This window comes from Panthera uncia, chromosome E1 (genome assembly GCF_023721935.1).
Source record: "Panthera uncia isolate 11264 chromosome E1, Puncia_PCG_1.0, whole genome shotgun sequence".
NCBI classification, from domain to species: Eukaryota; Metazoa; Chordata; class Mammalia; order Carnivora; family Felidae; genus Panthera; species Panthera uncia.
The window spans coordinates 19,946,447-19,961,856 of record NC_064814.1 but is presented as its reverse complement, the minus strand read 5'-3'; the positions used below and the strand labels follow the sequence as shown (position 1 = coordinate 19,961,856).

At 49.5% G+C, this 15,410-nt stretch overlaps 1 protein-coding gene across 2 annotated transcripts; it reads right to left on the bottom strand.

The window, feature by feature from the left end:
• Window positions 1–3,019: 3,019 nt before the first annotated feature.
• Window positions 3,020–12,605, bottom strand: AMZ2 (archaelysin family metallopeptidase 2). Of its 2 annotated transcripts, none has more exons than XM_049637686.1 (9): window positions 12,517–12,605; window positions 11,932–12,025; window positions 11,307–11,396; window positions 10,490–10,772; window positions 9,524–9,697; window positions 9,282–9,410; window positions 5,739–5,902; window positions 4,194–4,370; window positions 3,020–3,228 (listed from the first exon to the last, which is right to left on the bottom strand). In XM_049637686.1, the coding sequence occupies exons 4-9, from the start codon at window positions 10,770–10,772 to the stop codon at window positions 3,076–3,078; spliced, it is 1,080 nt and encodes a 359-aa protein (XP_049493643.1). In that variant the 5' UTR covers window positions 11,307–11,396; window positions 11,932–12,025; window positions 12,517–12,605; the 3' UTR covers window positions 3,020–3,075. The 2 variants fall into 2 exon arrangements, with proteins under 2 accessions (XP_049493643.1, XP_049493645.1); XM_049637688.1 differs by having other exon boundaries at window positions 12,457–12,599.
• Window positions 12,606–15,410: the final 2,805 nt, after the last annotated feature.

Genomic DNA, 15,410 nt, shown 5'->3' with positions numbered 1-15,410 from the left:
GGGGACGCGCCGCGCGAGCTCGCGGTGGCGGGGCGGGGCGGGGCGGGGCGGGGCGGGGCGCCGCGCGGGTCGGGGAACCGGACAGCGCCGCCGGGGGGTTACGGGGTGGAACGGCGCCGCCGTTCGGGTTGCGGACGGGACAGCGCCGCCTCGGGGGAGGGGCGGGGGGTGCAGCGCCGTCGCGGCCCTCGGCCACCACCTGTGCCCCCCAGCCACCCGGCGCGGCACCCCGGGGTGCGGAAAGGAGACACGGGTCGAGCCCGGGGGCCCGCGGGCTCCAGAGGACCGGCCGGACGAGGCCACGTTCTTCTGTCCAGCCGTCACCGTTACAAGGCTTTCCGGACTAACCTGTCGACACTTAATCCTTCTCTTGACCAGAGAGACTGCTAGTCACTCAGGCGACAACGTGAACAGCATTTCAGATGCACTGATTTCTAGCACTGTGTTTAGACGGCGAACAAATCCATTCTCTTTACTCTTACCTTGTTCGTTCGGCATTGGCAAAGCAAACTCTCTGGATTTCTGTGTTACTGAGTGCAAAATCATTTCGCAAAACAAGATTTATTCGTAGTACGTACAATTTCCTTGCAGTCAACAAATTCTATTTTTTAATTTAACGCTAGGAAACCGTCTAAAAGTACAATGCGGGAGCGCCTGGGTGGCTTGGTCGGTTAGGCGTCCGACTTCGGCTCAGGTCACGATCTCTCGCGGTCCGTGAGTTCGAGCCCCGCGTCGGGCTCTGTGCTGACAGCTCAGAGCCTGGAGCCTGTTTCCGATTCTGCGTCTCCCTCTCTCTCTGCCCCTCCCCTGTTCATGCTCTGTCTCTCTCTGTCTCAAAAATAAACAAACGTTAAAAAAATTTTTTTTAAAGTACAATGTGATACTATACACTTAATTGATGATCACTGAATAAGTCCCTGTCACATGAAATTTGTCCAACTTGTAAAGGACTGAATGATTGGATTCTTTACTAGAAGCCTTTTTTCCTGGTCAGTGCAAGGTAGGTACAAATGGATTTTATATCTTCTCCAAATAACTGCAACCCCTAACTGACACACCTAGCCAAATCTGAATTTGTAGGTTTGTAATCCTTGCTGACCTACAGCACCAAACCCGTCCCGACCTTGTAGGTAAACGGAGGAAAACTGAACAGACCGGACAATAGGACATTTTTCAAGGAGGAAATAAAACCTGTAACAACCGGTAAAAGTCCACACTCCCTTTAACTGTCTTTTCATATTAGAATGACCAAGCGTTCTCTCTCCAATTAGTTTAAAAATTTTTTAATGTCTTATTCTTGAGAGAGAGAGAGAGAGAGAGAGAGAGAGAGGCAGAGCATGAGCAGGGGAGGGGCAGAGAGAGGGAGACAGAAGCCGAAGCAGGCTCCAGGCTCCAAGCTGTCAGCACAGAGCCCGAAGTGGGGCTCGAAGCCACAAACCATGAGATCATGACTTGAGCCAAAGTCCAGTGCTTAACCAACTGAGCCACCCGGGCGCCCCACTCTCCAATTAGTTTCAACATAAATCACCATTTTCTAAATGACCTTATGAGCTTTAATCAAGTAAGAAAATGAATTGTAGCCAGGAAAACCATTGATGCAATTATAAAATGTGCTTTAAATCACACTATAATAAATAACAGCGAAAAAATTTAGGGTCGAAAGATCGAAATGTTTAATTACCCAGAAGTTTTACCCTTGAGGTTAAGATGGGAACATGAGAAATGCAGTCTCCTCACCAGCATTCAGTTAAATGATCTGCCGTAATTTCTAGGTTTCCAGGATACATTGATCTCTCAGAGGAGACGTGTGAAGTCTGTGGTTTTCAACCTGTTCCCCGCTGAGGAAATCCAGCTGACGTCCCCAGCCCTGCAGGCCATCATGGGCCAACAGGTAACCGCATCACGGCCTCCCCCTACTCAAGTAAACACTTCCCAGTGCAGAGAAGGGAGGGAGACACTATTGTGGGAATAAACCCGACACCTGCTCTGAGCCTACAGGCAAAGTGCAACACTCACAAACCTAAGGGCCGTTGTAGCAAATCATGCGCAAGACCCCTCACAAATCCTATGTCTGTTGTAGTACAAGTTCCACTATCTTCACTTGTAACTAGTGAGAAGTCACATTCTATTTTATGTTTATGTATTTTGCGCGCGAGAGAATTCGAGCAGGGGAGGGTCAGAGAGAGAGACTATCCCAAGCAGGCTCTGCACGGTCAGCGAGGAGCCCGACACAGGGCTGGAGCCCACAGACGTTGAGATCATGAGCCCAAACCAAGCCGCTTAACTGAGCCAGCCAGGTGCCCCAGGAGGTCACCTTTGATAAGCTGCCGAAAACCCAAGTGTGCCATTGCGTCCTTGAGGCTCAAGCCGACAACCAGCAAAGAATAAAAGAAGAGCAGGCAGCCCCCGTCTGGAAGGAGAGGCCACAGGTAAGGGATTGAGTAGAGCCGGCCTGGGTGCAAAGGAGGGAGTCCCTCTTCCAGGAAACAAACCAAGTGTCAGCCCCCGGAAATGACGTGCCTTGGAAATCCGTTCTCAGGACACAGGCAGCAGTTTTTAGAATATTTACTTACTTATCTGCTAGTCCCGGCTCTCTCGAGACCTAAGCATATTTGAAGAATGGAAACGACGTGCTCCCTACCACAGGCCAGGCTATCAAGACAGAGGAGTTTATAGTCCCTATCATTCACAATGCTAAAATGGGGTGCCTGGGTGGCTCAGTCATTTCAGCGTCCGGCTCTCGATCTCAGCTCAGGTCTGCCTCATGATCTCACGGTTTGTGACTTCGAGTCCCGTGTCGGGCTCTACGCTGACCGCATGCAGCCTGCTTGGGATTCTCTCTCTTCTTGCCTTTCCCCCACTCGCACACAGTGTCTCTCTCTCTCTCTCAAAATAAATAAACATTAAAAAAAATAAGCCTCATTTCAAAGTTCAGGTGCTTTCAAGAAGGTTCCATCCTGTTACCTGACACCGGGCAGAATCGGTAAACAGTGTATTCTAACGAAGTACTCCGTCCAAATGAAAGCAGAGGCTGCAAATGTTTATTTTAATTACTCCTATGTGAAGTGAAGGTCCTTATTTTTGGACAACAGCAAGGCATTTTATTATCCACTCTTTCCATTCCTTAAAGGCGTCCACGGGTTTCGGTAAATCCACGGTACCCTCACGACTGCGCTTCGTACTGACTCCGGGGCTGTCCGACTCGTCCTCGATCCACCTCACCAGCGCCTTGAAAAACACAAGCCAGACGCACATTTTAACAAATCGGAGCAAGACAGTTTTAGGCTAGAGAAAAACACGGCCTTCAAAATCACGTTATCGCAATCAGTGACTTCAGTTGCCCCAGGGAGATGTTCCGTTTGATAAAGATGTTTGTGCACATGAAACAACACTGGGTGAAAGAGCGTTTACCTCCAACGCACACGCTAGGATTACGAGTGATGGTCAGAGTGTGCCCGGGGGGGGGGGGGGGGTGGGGGGGTGGGCGGGGGGAAGACCAGAGAGAAAGACACCCCTCACGGGTTTTTGCTGGGCGGCAGGGGTAGGCTTTCCTCGGCTCGCCAGATGTCCCACGGGGCACCGGGCGCGTGCTTTTAACCCGATGCGGAAGCGGGCACGTCTGCAAGTGTGCACAGAGGCGCAGGTGGACGCACGTATGTAAAGCCACCTGCACGCGGGGTCCCACCCACCAGGAGTCCCGCGATGGCCACTGACACGTTCGTGGGCACGTGTGGACACACGTACGCGCACACGCATCCTGAGATTCGGTACCTCCCCTCTTCCTTCTTAAAGAAACCCATCCTCTCCTCCCAGTGAATTGCATACCCCTGTCCCACATTTGGAAAGAGAAACTATCTCTATGCATTTTCTGTAGCTGTCAGAAACGAACCCGGCCGCACGCATCAACGTTTACTGTTCTGCAACAAGTCAAGCTCTCCTGGCCTTAGGGAATGGGAAGTACAGATTACCTCCTTCACCATTTCTCACTCAACGACAAGAGTAAGGCTCTCCGGGGCCAGGCAGTTTTTAATGAGATTTCTTTGCAGGGTTTTCTTTTTTTGTAACCACAGCTTCCTGCTTATCTTTGCACTAATTTCCTCTGATAAATTATAGTTCCAGAGAAGGGCCTAATAGAAAATGGTAGTTTGCTACTTATATAACCACTTCCCCCTTTTGTTCTTCCCCTCATTTACTTTGTATCTTTCTATTATGTTGAAGCCAATGGCACACTGCAACTTGCGTAAACAGATGGGGCAAAGGTTGAGGGGGCGCCGGTCGGCTTCTTCCAAGTGGTTGGAGCCCTGCATTAGGCATGCGAGCCACTGGCAGTGTCGGAGTCCAAATATGTGTCCGATCTCGTGGGTTAAAGTCTGCAAGACATTCACATCAAAGCTTTATGGCGCCACCATCATCAGTGGGTTAGCCCTTCCTTCTTTTTCTTGCTTTTCCAAGAAACAAGTGTAGGGGAGGCAACTCCCTTACCATCATCACCAAAACTTCAACCTGCCCCCAAACTTAATCCTTCATTTCCCTACTTATACTGCCTTCCTTCCTAGACTTAATTTCTTAAGTATACCTGCAGCCGGGTTGCCCAGCCTTGAGACCCCTGACGTATTGGGTAGGATCATTCTTTGTGTAGGGGGGGAGGGGGAGGGGAGAACAGCAGTCCTGGGCGCTGTAGGATACTTAGCACCATCCACAGCCTCTACTCAACTGGGCCAACCAGAAACGTCTCTAGACCTTGCCAAAAAGTCCCCGGGGGGGCAAGATCATCCCAGCCTGAGAGCCATGCTCCAGACAAGTGGGACACTTGTTACGATTCAGATTCTGGGTCCTTTCTCCCAGGGATGCTGAGTCGGTAGGTTTGGAAGGAAGGGGGCTCCCGTCTCCACGTTAACGAGCACACCAGCGGATGCTGATGCAGGGTACACACTCGGAAAACACTGTTCCAGGCAGTGTAGCTCTCAAACCTGAAGAGGTGGCTAGGAATGAAGGCAGAACTTCCCAGCTGCAGGAAATGCCTATGTCTCCGGCTAAGGAAAGGGAGAAAAATCAGGAAACAGGCTCTCCAAAGAGCACGAGTTGGGGAGATTAATCAGGAGCTGTCAGTGGAGCTAACCTCAGTAGAAGGTAGCCTGGGGCCCAAGAGGAAGCCATTCTCAAGACACCTGCCAGCAGAGGCCCTCCAAGAGCGGCTTTACTTGATGACCACAACTTCAAAGAGTCAGTTACTTACTCATACCAGACTTCTGGAATTGAACTAGTGGTGAGGATGTGGGGCTGTACATAACTGAGGCTGTACATAACTAACAGGGCATAATTCCAGCACAGATACTGTAAATGTCACTATCAGTAAGGTATCCATTTAAATTGTTTTTATTGGTAATTTCAGGCAAACACGATGTCCATCAAAAGCATACGAATGATACAAATTCATTTATCATATTACCTTAAGGACTGCTGACATACAATGTAGGGAATTAAGAGCTCTTTGGGGCGCCTGCGTGGCTCAGTTGGTTAAGCGTCCGACCTGATCTCGGCTCAAGTCACGATCTCAACAGTTTCGTGAGTTCGAGCCTCTCATCGGGCTCTGCGCTGGCAGCGTGGAGCCTGCTTGGGATTCTGTCTCTCTCTCTGCCTCTCTGTCTCTCTCTCAAAAACAAATAAATAAACATGGGGGGGGGAAGAGCTCTTTAAAAAATACTCCTGTTGGATTTTTTTTTTTTCCAACAACTCACCTTACAGGAACGAAGCAGCAGAACACTGGTCACTTGAGGAGTGTAATAGTTATCGAAAACTGCATAGTCACTCGAGGATCCTTTCTGCAGCTTGCTCACTCTGCCTTCGTAGCGGGAGCTGTAAAAATCACTGCCATACCTGGCAAAGCTGAATATCCCCACACCTACAAAAGGAGGACAAGCAGCAAGAGAACGGGAGCAAGATTCCTGAAGGACAAACCAAGAGGAGAGCCCGCCCGGGCGTCTCGTCTGCGCTCCCATGTTCCCACGGTCTCATGTGCTTGAGGTTTGCCAAGACAGAGGTGGCCGTCGGCCCTGGGTTTCCCTACCCAAGTCTGCCGCTGCTGTCCAATTTGCCCTGCCCTGTAAAACACAAAGGGCTCGAGGTCCAAATTCTCGAGAAATCGGGAGTTCCAGAGGTTTTTGTTCCCCACGGAAGAAGTCTTTTTTTTCCCCAGAATAGTCCAAACCAAGTACTCCAAGAGGAACGTTGAAAAATGGACAACACACACCCATGACCTCACTCTTATTTTTTTTTAAGTTAATTTATTTATTTTTAGAGCAACAGAGACAGAGCACGCGGAGGAGGGGCAGGCAGAGGAGGAGAGACGGAATCCCAAGCAGGCTCCACGCCATCAGCACAGAGCCCAAGGCGGGGCTCGATCTCACGGACTGTGACATCACGACCTGAGCCGAAACCAAGGGTCGGACGCTTAACTGACTGCGCCACCCAGGCGCCCCAACTTTACTCTTTAAGAACACGACAAACGTGGGCACTTGGGTGGCTCAGCCAGTTAACCGTGTGACTCTTGGTTTCCGCTCAGGTCACGATCTCACGGTTTGTGGGATCGGGCCCCCCATCGGGCTCTGCGCTCACAGCATGGAACCTGCTTGGAATCCTCTCTCCTTCTCTCTCTGCCCCTTATCAGCTCGTGCTCTCTCTGTCTCTGTCTCCAAATAAATAAATAAATAAACTTACAAAAAAAAAAAAAAACACAATAAACACATCTCTACGTCCTGTGTGTCGGGGATAGTTCCTGGATGTCCCTGCTAACAGGCTGAGGAAAACCGCCGTGCGACTGCCCTGATGCTTGGAGACCATGCCTGAGACCACGCCTACAGACAGACCCTCTTCCCTCCTGCCCTTCCTCGCTCACAACACAACTGTACTATGTGGCTGCCGTCGGGTGACCAGAATAAACACCCTTGTAACTGACTTCCTGTTACCCTGAGGCTCGTAGCAACCACCTCTGCACAGGTGGAGAACAGGCTTTGCTGCACAGCTCGTTCTAAAGGGCACGGCTTTATGACGGCACTTGTTGACATGATCACTTTTATTTGTCTCTTTCAGTTGTTACTTGAAAGTAGTAAGGATTTTTTTTTTTTTTTTTTTTTTGTCAAAGAAATGAATTCACAGTAAGTCTGTCCAATCCAACCTGATCCAAAGAGAATGCTCCTCACTCCACCCTTGGAAAATGTCGCCTCGTATTTGATATTGAGAGAGAGAGAGAGAGACAGAGAAAGAGCGCATTCTGAAAGTTAAGAAAACACTGAATCTATTCATGTCACGGCTGACCTCCTCTGTCCTCTTGCCAAGGAAGTGTGAGCATATTTCATTATAATACCTCTAGTGAGAACATTCCTCCTGATAATCCTACAAATGGAAGGTTATTTTCTTTAGTAATTAAATATTTCTCCGTTTTAAAATCCCCATCTTCGTAAACTTGGAGAGAACAGTCATTTGTAGCAAGATACTGTCTCACTGCCTGGCCCATCAGTCCTGCAAGCCTGTATCTTCTCTGAGGCCATGCAGCAGTTAAGAAACTTACTTAAAAAGGGGGTGGGGGGTGGGCTGCCCGGGTGGCTCAGGCGGCTCCTGGCTCCTGTTGGTGAGTTCGAGCCCTGTGTCAGGCTCTGGTGCTGACAGCTGGGAGCCTGGAGCCTGGAGCCTACCGGGTTGCGTCTCTCTCTCTCTCTCTCTGCCCCCTCCCCCGCTCATGCACACGCGTGCGCTCTGTCTCTGTTTCTCTCAATAAATAAACACTAAAAAAAAATTTTTTTTAAAGGGAGGGCGGGGGGGTTAAAGTAGAAACATTTTGGGAAAATGCCTCCTGCCCTCTTGAAATGCATAAGATGCATCAGCTGGCAATGTCCAGATAAATTGTTTTACATTTTTAAAGTTTCTGTCTCTGTCAGGTAAATAATAAAAGGGGACATAAAAGTTTAGCTCGTAAAAATTTACTTCTGATAGAAAGACAGCTCATACAAAAGTCAGAAAGACAGCAGTGACCAGAGTCTCCAGGAGAGTATGCCGACTGGGGAGGGGGCGCCATAGGAATGTAAATGGAGAAACCCCCATGAAGGAGTAAGGGGGATGAACAGGTTCTGTGGTGCCCTGGGTGCCCCCCCCTCCGACCTGATCAATGTGTCAGAGATGGAGATACCTAACAAAGAAACATTTGTGAAAGACCGAGAACACCTAGACAGTCCACAAACTGGAACTCAGAATAGGGACAGTCCCAGGTACCTATTCCCCACCGCCACGTTGCTAACAGACAACCACTCCCCTTAGTGCATTGGACTGTCCCCCTCCAACTTGTCAGATCCTAGGGGACGAAGGTAGAGAGATGACAGCAAAAAGGGAGGGGTGCGGAGGAAAGAAGTGGACACACGGGAAGAAGAAAAAAAATTAGGCAAAAATAGGATTTGCTTCCAGATCCTTTCCTACCCCCAGTATCACCATGCAGAATCCCTGATGAGTCAAGGGGACTACATCTTAAATCAAAACCTGGAGTCGACTTTTTTACAAAAATAAAATAACAAGACGTCATGAGACACAGGACAAGAAGCACACACCTGTACATCAGCCTATAGTTTCCTGTCTATATGAGAGAACTAAGAATTGAAAAGCAACTAGCAAGACTTTCACTTACGTTAACGACAGTTCAAACATCCTTACTGGACTTCATTCACCTTGCTACCCAGTTTCGGACACCTACTGTCTGCTGTGCTGAACGCCTTATGTATATGCCAGGCATATATACACAGTTTACGTATCCACACTGTTTATGTATCAGCACTGTTAGGTAACCCATCGCAAAAGGGCTCTCCGAAATAGGTATTGTTAGGGGCGCCTGGGTGGCTTAGTCAGTTAAGCCTCCGGCTCTCCACTTTGGCTCAGGTCACGATCTCACGGTTCCTGAGTTCAAGCCCCACATCAGGCCCTATGCTGACAGTGTGGGGTCTACTGGGGATTCTCTCTCTCCCTCTGCTCCTTCCCCCACAAAATAAATACATAAACTTAAAAAAAAATCGGTATTATTGGCCTCAAGGTCACGTAGGTAGTGAATGGCTGAGCGGGGCAGGGACCCAGGTCATCAGAATCTATCCACAGCACATTTCCCACACCAGCATGATGCTCCAGAAATACCATACAGCCTTTAGTACCAAAATTATAACTGGCTGGAACTTTTTCTCTCTATCCACATCTTCCAGGATTCTCAAGTTGAGGATATTTCTACCAATAATGTCAAAAAGGAGTACCATCTGTCAGAGAGGCCTGTCCAAAGACAAAATTCCAGGAGTCTCTTGGGTAGAGATCAATCATCGTTATTCCCACAATACAGAAGGCGTCTTCAGGTTTCTTCTTTTTTAAGAACTTCAGGATGTGCCCTATTTAAAAAGGGATGCGTGTGTGAGATACGTACATCCATACATGTCTCTCCATATACACCTATGTATAGATCTCCTGTACTCAGTTCAAATTGTAAAGCTGTTTAATTTACCTGCGTGAATTTGTAGGTTTTGTGTGTTATCATTGACTCTAAAGGAACACCTCGTGGCAGAGACAGGAACTGGTTCCAGGAGTTTCACTGTTAAGCCGTAGAAAAATGCTTCACAGTAACCCTTGAGCCATTTAATATATTCTTCACTGATAATTCTGGTGTTGCCTAGAGAGCCTGTAAGGTGGAAGAACATGTAAAGTCAGACTCGAAGATGATTAAAACATTCAGTCTTTTTTTTTTTTTAATTTTTTTTTAAACTTTATTTATTTTTTTGAGACAGAGAGAGACAGAGCATGAATGGGGGAGGGTCAGAGAGAGAGGGAGACACAGAATCCGAAACGGGCTCCAGGCTCTGAGCTGTCGGCACAGAGCCCGACGCAGGGCTCGAACTCACAGACCCTGAGATCACGACCTGAGCCGAAGTCGGACGCTCAACGGACTGAGCCACCCAGGCACCCCAAAACATTCAGTCCTTACCTCAGTCTCTAATTAGAAATCTGAAATTAGAAGCAAATGGGACTCTAAATCTTTAATAAACCTCTATCACTCATTGATGTGAATATGAATTAGAAAGAAACAAAATGTCCTCTTTTAAGGCAATTTGGGTACAACGCTTCCACCACTGTGATGAATGTCAGAAATGATGATGGGGCGCCTGGGTGGCTCAGTCGGTTGAGCATCCGACTTCGGCTCAGGTCATGATCTTGCGGTTCGTGAGTTCGAGTCCCGCGTTGGGCTCTGTGCTGACAGCTCAGAGCCTGGAGCCTCCTTCGGATTCTGTGTCTCCCTCTCTCTCTGCCTCTGCCCCCCTCTCTCTCTCAAAAAGTAAATAAACATTAAAAAAAGGTTTTTTTTTTAAAAAAAGATCATAAAAGCTGCCCACTTAAATGATATCAGCAACCCAGGCTGTCCCTGGCGACAGCCCCATCGCAAACCAAACAAATCCAGCCCGTTACCGATGCACACCAATGCACTGTATATAAATACTGCGTTTGTCGGGAGACGGTGCCTTTCTGTAAGGATCACTGAAAAACTGTTCAAAGTCTTGGGGAGCCTCAGGATGGGAGATGATCCAATCCGATTGCGAATGCAAGGTAATGGGTCCGAAGAGATCATGGTCTGGCTTGAAGGCTTCGTTCAGCAAACGCCTTTCCCCGGCATCTAACTTCTCATACTGTGACACAAGCCTTGGGTTCTCCGAGATGAGAGCTGTTTTTAGCGTATGTTCAGAGTGCCGTACTGTTTCCATCTACCAGAAAAACACAAGGAATCAAATATACAATGCATATCCATACAGGTGACTTTAATCTACCTACCCTCCACCTGCATGTATAATCTCTCCCTAGAATGGAAAAACGGATTGCTTTTTTTTTAATTCACACCAAACAACGGGTTCCCCCCCCCTTCCCATTTCCAATCAATTTCCTGGGGAGAGGATCTGAAAAAGTGAAAAGAAAAATCATGAAATTCATCCCTTCTTCTCTTAAAGAACCTGCTCCCGTTATAAAAACCATAAGAGAATGACCTGATTGCCTACTTCCTTCTGTCATTTGGGTAACAATATTACAAACTGAGTCATCAGGGCCACATGAAAAATACTCAGCCTTTCCAAGGTGAGTCAGAGATGTTCCAGACCACACAAAAAAGAGAACTGATGTAAATCCTGCCCATTTCTGTAATTTAACTGCAGGCTCCTAATAGATCTCAGTCACTGAAGTTTACTGCCTCAAAGTCATGTCACCCTGGGGAAGACACCAGGTGACTAATCAAAAGCCAGACTCACAATGACAGGTCTCTTCCATTCACATTGTGTTCCTCTGTATAGCTGTCATCCTTCCTTCTGAGTGTGTCAAACAGCTGCTTCACCACAAGGCTTTTTGAGTTAGAAAAGGAAAAAAAAAATTAAACTTCGCTGTCTGGAACCTATTATATTTGCTTTTATTTTTAAAAATTTTTTAAAAATCTTTATTTTTGAGAGAGAGAGAGAGAGAGAGAGAGAGAACGAACAGGGGACGGGCAGAGAGAGGGAGACACAGAATCTGAAGCAGACTCCAGGCTCTGAGCTGTCAGCACAGAGCCCCAGGCCGGGCTCAAACGCACAGAGAGTGAGATCATGCCCTGAACCGAAGTTGGATGCTTAACCGACTGAGCCACCCAGGCGCCCCCATTATTTTCTAATTATCTGGATGTTTACAGTTTAATGATTGACAATTGATGGGAAATTTTCAGCTAACGTCCGTTCTGGCTGGACACCAGAATCCTGGGGTTCCAGAGTGTGGAAGAAATTCTCAAACAGAGGTCACTCTTGTCAAAGCTCCGATATGTGCAGACGCTCGTCCTCGCTGCTCCACACCTGGGCTGAAGTTCCAAGATACCAAACAAAATGTGCCCTTCTGTATTCTACCTACCTTTAAGGAGGAAGGCTCCCATTGAAGTCTTTGTCTTACAAGGACTGGCATGCTTGGGCCTGGCCGAGAAAGTACTGTGCCGGGCGCCTTCACCCTAATATTGAAAAGGCAGTGTGAAAGGTCGGCCTTCGGCCGGCCTCCCAGGTCTCCTCTGGCCGGAGCCGCGGGAGGCCGAATAGGATCGCTTCAGCGGGCTGGAGGCCTGCAGTGCTGAGTGCCAAAACCAGCACATCCTGCGCAAACCTGGACAAGTTGGTTACCCCAGCTGGTTGCTATAGCAACCCGCACCTTGGGCTGGGCCCCAAAGCGACCGCAACCAGGTCGCTGGCCGGGGTGGGGTGGGGGGATCCCCCGGGGACTCTCGCTTCGACTTTCCGCCTGCCCCGGAGGAAGCCTCCGCAGAGGCTAGGCCTGGCTCCCAGGAGACGCCCCGCCCCCGCTGTCTTCCCCTGCTTCCGCCGCGGCGGCCTCGCCCACAGCCTCATCCCTTCCCACCCACCGCGACCGTCCCCCGTCCCCTCCAACCAGGATCCCAGCCCGGGAGGCCACGGCCCGGATCTGACGTTTCCACCGCACGACCCTCACCCGGCCAGGCCTAGACACCGCCCGCCTCCCTCGGCCGCTATGGCGCGCCAGCACGACGCGGCCTTCGCCGTGCCACGCCTTCCGCCCCCACCCCCCAACCAACCCGGCGCCACGCCCCGCCCATCGCACCACGCACCGCTCCGCCGCGCCACGCCCCTTCGCGCGCGCTCCACGCCCTGCCACGCCCCCACGTCGCACGCCACGCCCCGTAGCGTGAGGCTGTCTCGCAGGCGTGGAGCCCACGCCCGATGAGGGGTCGCGGTCCCCCTCTCTGCGAGTGGGGGCGGTCGGCGAGGGGTCACGAGGCGTCGAAGTCAGTCCCCACGGTCGCCTTCTGTCCCCCGGCCCCCCGATGGCCCCTCAAGGGCCGCCCCCGGGGCAGCTGGGGCGGGGGGGCCCCGCTGGACATCGTGTCACGCGGCCGCGGTTGCCCGCGTGGCGCGTGCCGGGGACCTCGGGTTTGAGGAGCGTCCTCGGCGTGACCGATGTAACCGGCCGGGTCCAAAATAAGTCAGCCGTGGCCGCAGGTTGACGCACAGCCTGGGCGCGCGCCCCGGTGCCGTCACCCTCTGGACTTTACCTTCTTTGGCCGCGGCGCCGGCAGCGGCCTCCGCGCGGGCCGCGACCGCGAATCGCAGGTGGCGGGCGGCGCGGAGGCGGGGGCCGGGCGACCCCGGCAGGGTTTCTGTCCACCCAGGGATGCCTCGCTTGGTGCTTCGCTGGTGCTGAAAAGGCCCAAAGGCGTGTGCCGGAGACAAGTAGAAAAAAGGCGCGGGCGGGCGCTGGGACTGAATTAGCTGTGTGGTCTTGGGTAGGCCGGTTGACCTCTCTGGGCCTCAGGGGGTCTCCTGTGGGAAGGTGGCGGGAGGGAGCTCTGATCCCTGAAGCCCCTTCAGCCCTGGGAAGTTGCATGTGAACGCAGAGGATCCCCTGGCCCACCCCTCTACAGCCCCTTTGTGTCCCAGTGTCCTAGGGCTGCGAAGGACAAAAGCCGACCTAATCCCCATCCCCTCTCCCTTCAAGGGTGTGCGCGTCCAAACAAGCCCACCCACCTCTGGATCCAACTCAGTTGATTCTTCCCCAGGTTCGCCCCACGCTCTCCACTCCATATACACACCAGCTTCCTGCAAGGAACCCCGGAAAAACCCTAGTCCATTGTTAAGCCTGTTTCCTCAAACCTCCACCTTTCCCCGCAAGTTCTCTTCCCAAGAGCCTCACCTTAAGGGACACCCAGCTTTCCTCCCTGGACATCGCTTCTTCCCTCCAACCGTCACTCAAAAATACCCCTGAGCCCCAGTTTGCACTTCCAAGCCATCGTCCTACTACAGAGCGGTCTCTAATGGTTATCTTCTCCACCCTTAATCGCTTGCTGTCTCTCCTTAGAGACCCTTCACTTAATGGATGTTTGATCTTTTCAACTCCGGGGATGACCTGGGTCTCTCATTTGTTTATTCCCCCTCGATCTGGAAATGTCCGAATTCATTCTTTGATCACAGTGCCCATTCCCATCCTTACCTGGACCCCATTCTTCAATAAATGCACGCCCCTCATTCCCGATCCCCAAGTTTCAAACTGAGAACATCAACGCATCCCTCACACTGTGCCCAGAAGTAGCAAACTTTCTTGGACGTGGTGCCTTTTGATTGAATGCCAGTCTCCAAGACATCCCGAGAGTCAGTGTAGGGCAGGGGCTAAGACGATGATCTGGGTTTGGACCTTGGAACCCCTGCTCATTAGCGTATGGCCTTGCATGAATTATTTAACCTTATGCATCTCTTTCCTGGTTTGTACAACAGAGATAATAATAGCACAGACCTTCTATAGTCGTAGGGAATAAGTGAATTAACTTTGGACATTTTAACTCTTGATCGAATGGCCTTCTGACATCCTGAGAGCCTTCGACGAGCTGGGCGTTCACCTGTTCCATAGAGCTCTCCCTAACCCCACCTCCTGGAAGACAAAACCCACTCCTCTCCAGTGCTCGTCGCCTTGCGTATACTGCTTTCCTTGTCCTTATCACAACGACTATAACTCATGTCTCCCTTTCTAAACTGTGAGATGCTTAAAGGGAAACGCTTTCATTCAAGGTATCTGGAACAAAAGTTATTCATTACGTTTTTATTCAACTCCTGTATTCATTAACAAGAATTTTTCGTTTTTCATTTAAACCATTTAAATTCACTTCCTGGACAAAAAAACCCATTGTGGTTGCCCCCAAATTTTAGAAGGATACCGTATTTCTGTACAGTCCCTAAGTATTTACTAGCTATTGTTTAAAAATGTTAGTACCTTGTATTTATTAAGCTTTAGTTTTAGAATAAAAAGGTATATAATTTACATTTCTTCCCTCTGAACCATTTGAGAGTAAGTTGCAGACATGATGTCTCTCTACTCCTAACTACTCCAGCATATATTTTCTAAAAACCAAGCACATTTTCATAATTATTTCATAAATAAATATGAGTTTCTTATCAGTGTGAACTCCTGTTTTAATTGCACCTCTTCCCCCTTCCCACTCGTCCATTTCCCCACAGTCTCTGAATTTTACTCACCCTGAAATTCCACTAGAGATCCATTTAGTTTAACAGCTAATCTATCATTTATTTTCCTAGTTCTCTGATTTTATTTAAAAATTGCTAGGGATGCCTGAATGGCTCAGTTGGTAAGTAAGTAAATAAGTAAGTAAGTAAGTAAATAAATAAATAAATAAATAAATAAATAAAATACATTACTAAATACATGAAAATATTCCAAGTACATTTTAAAAAGCCAGATCATACCAAAAGAGTTGTAATGAAAAGTAACAGCACCACCCGATAGGCCAACTTCCAAGAGGCTCTCAGCTGTTTTCCCTGGCATTTTTGTCATATTTCTGAACAGGGTGCATATAAGGA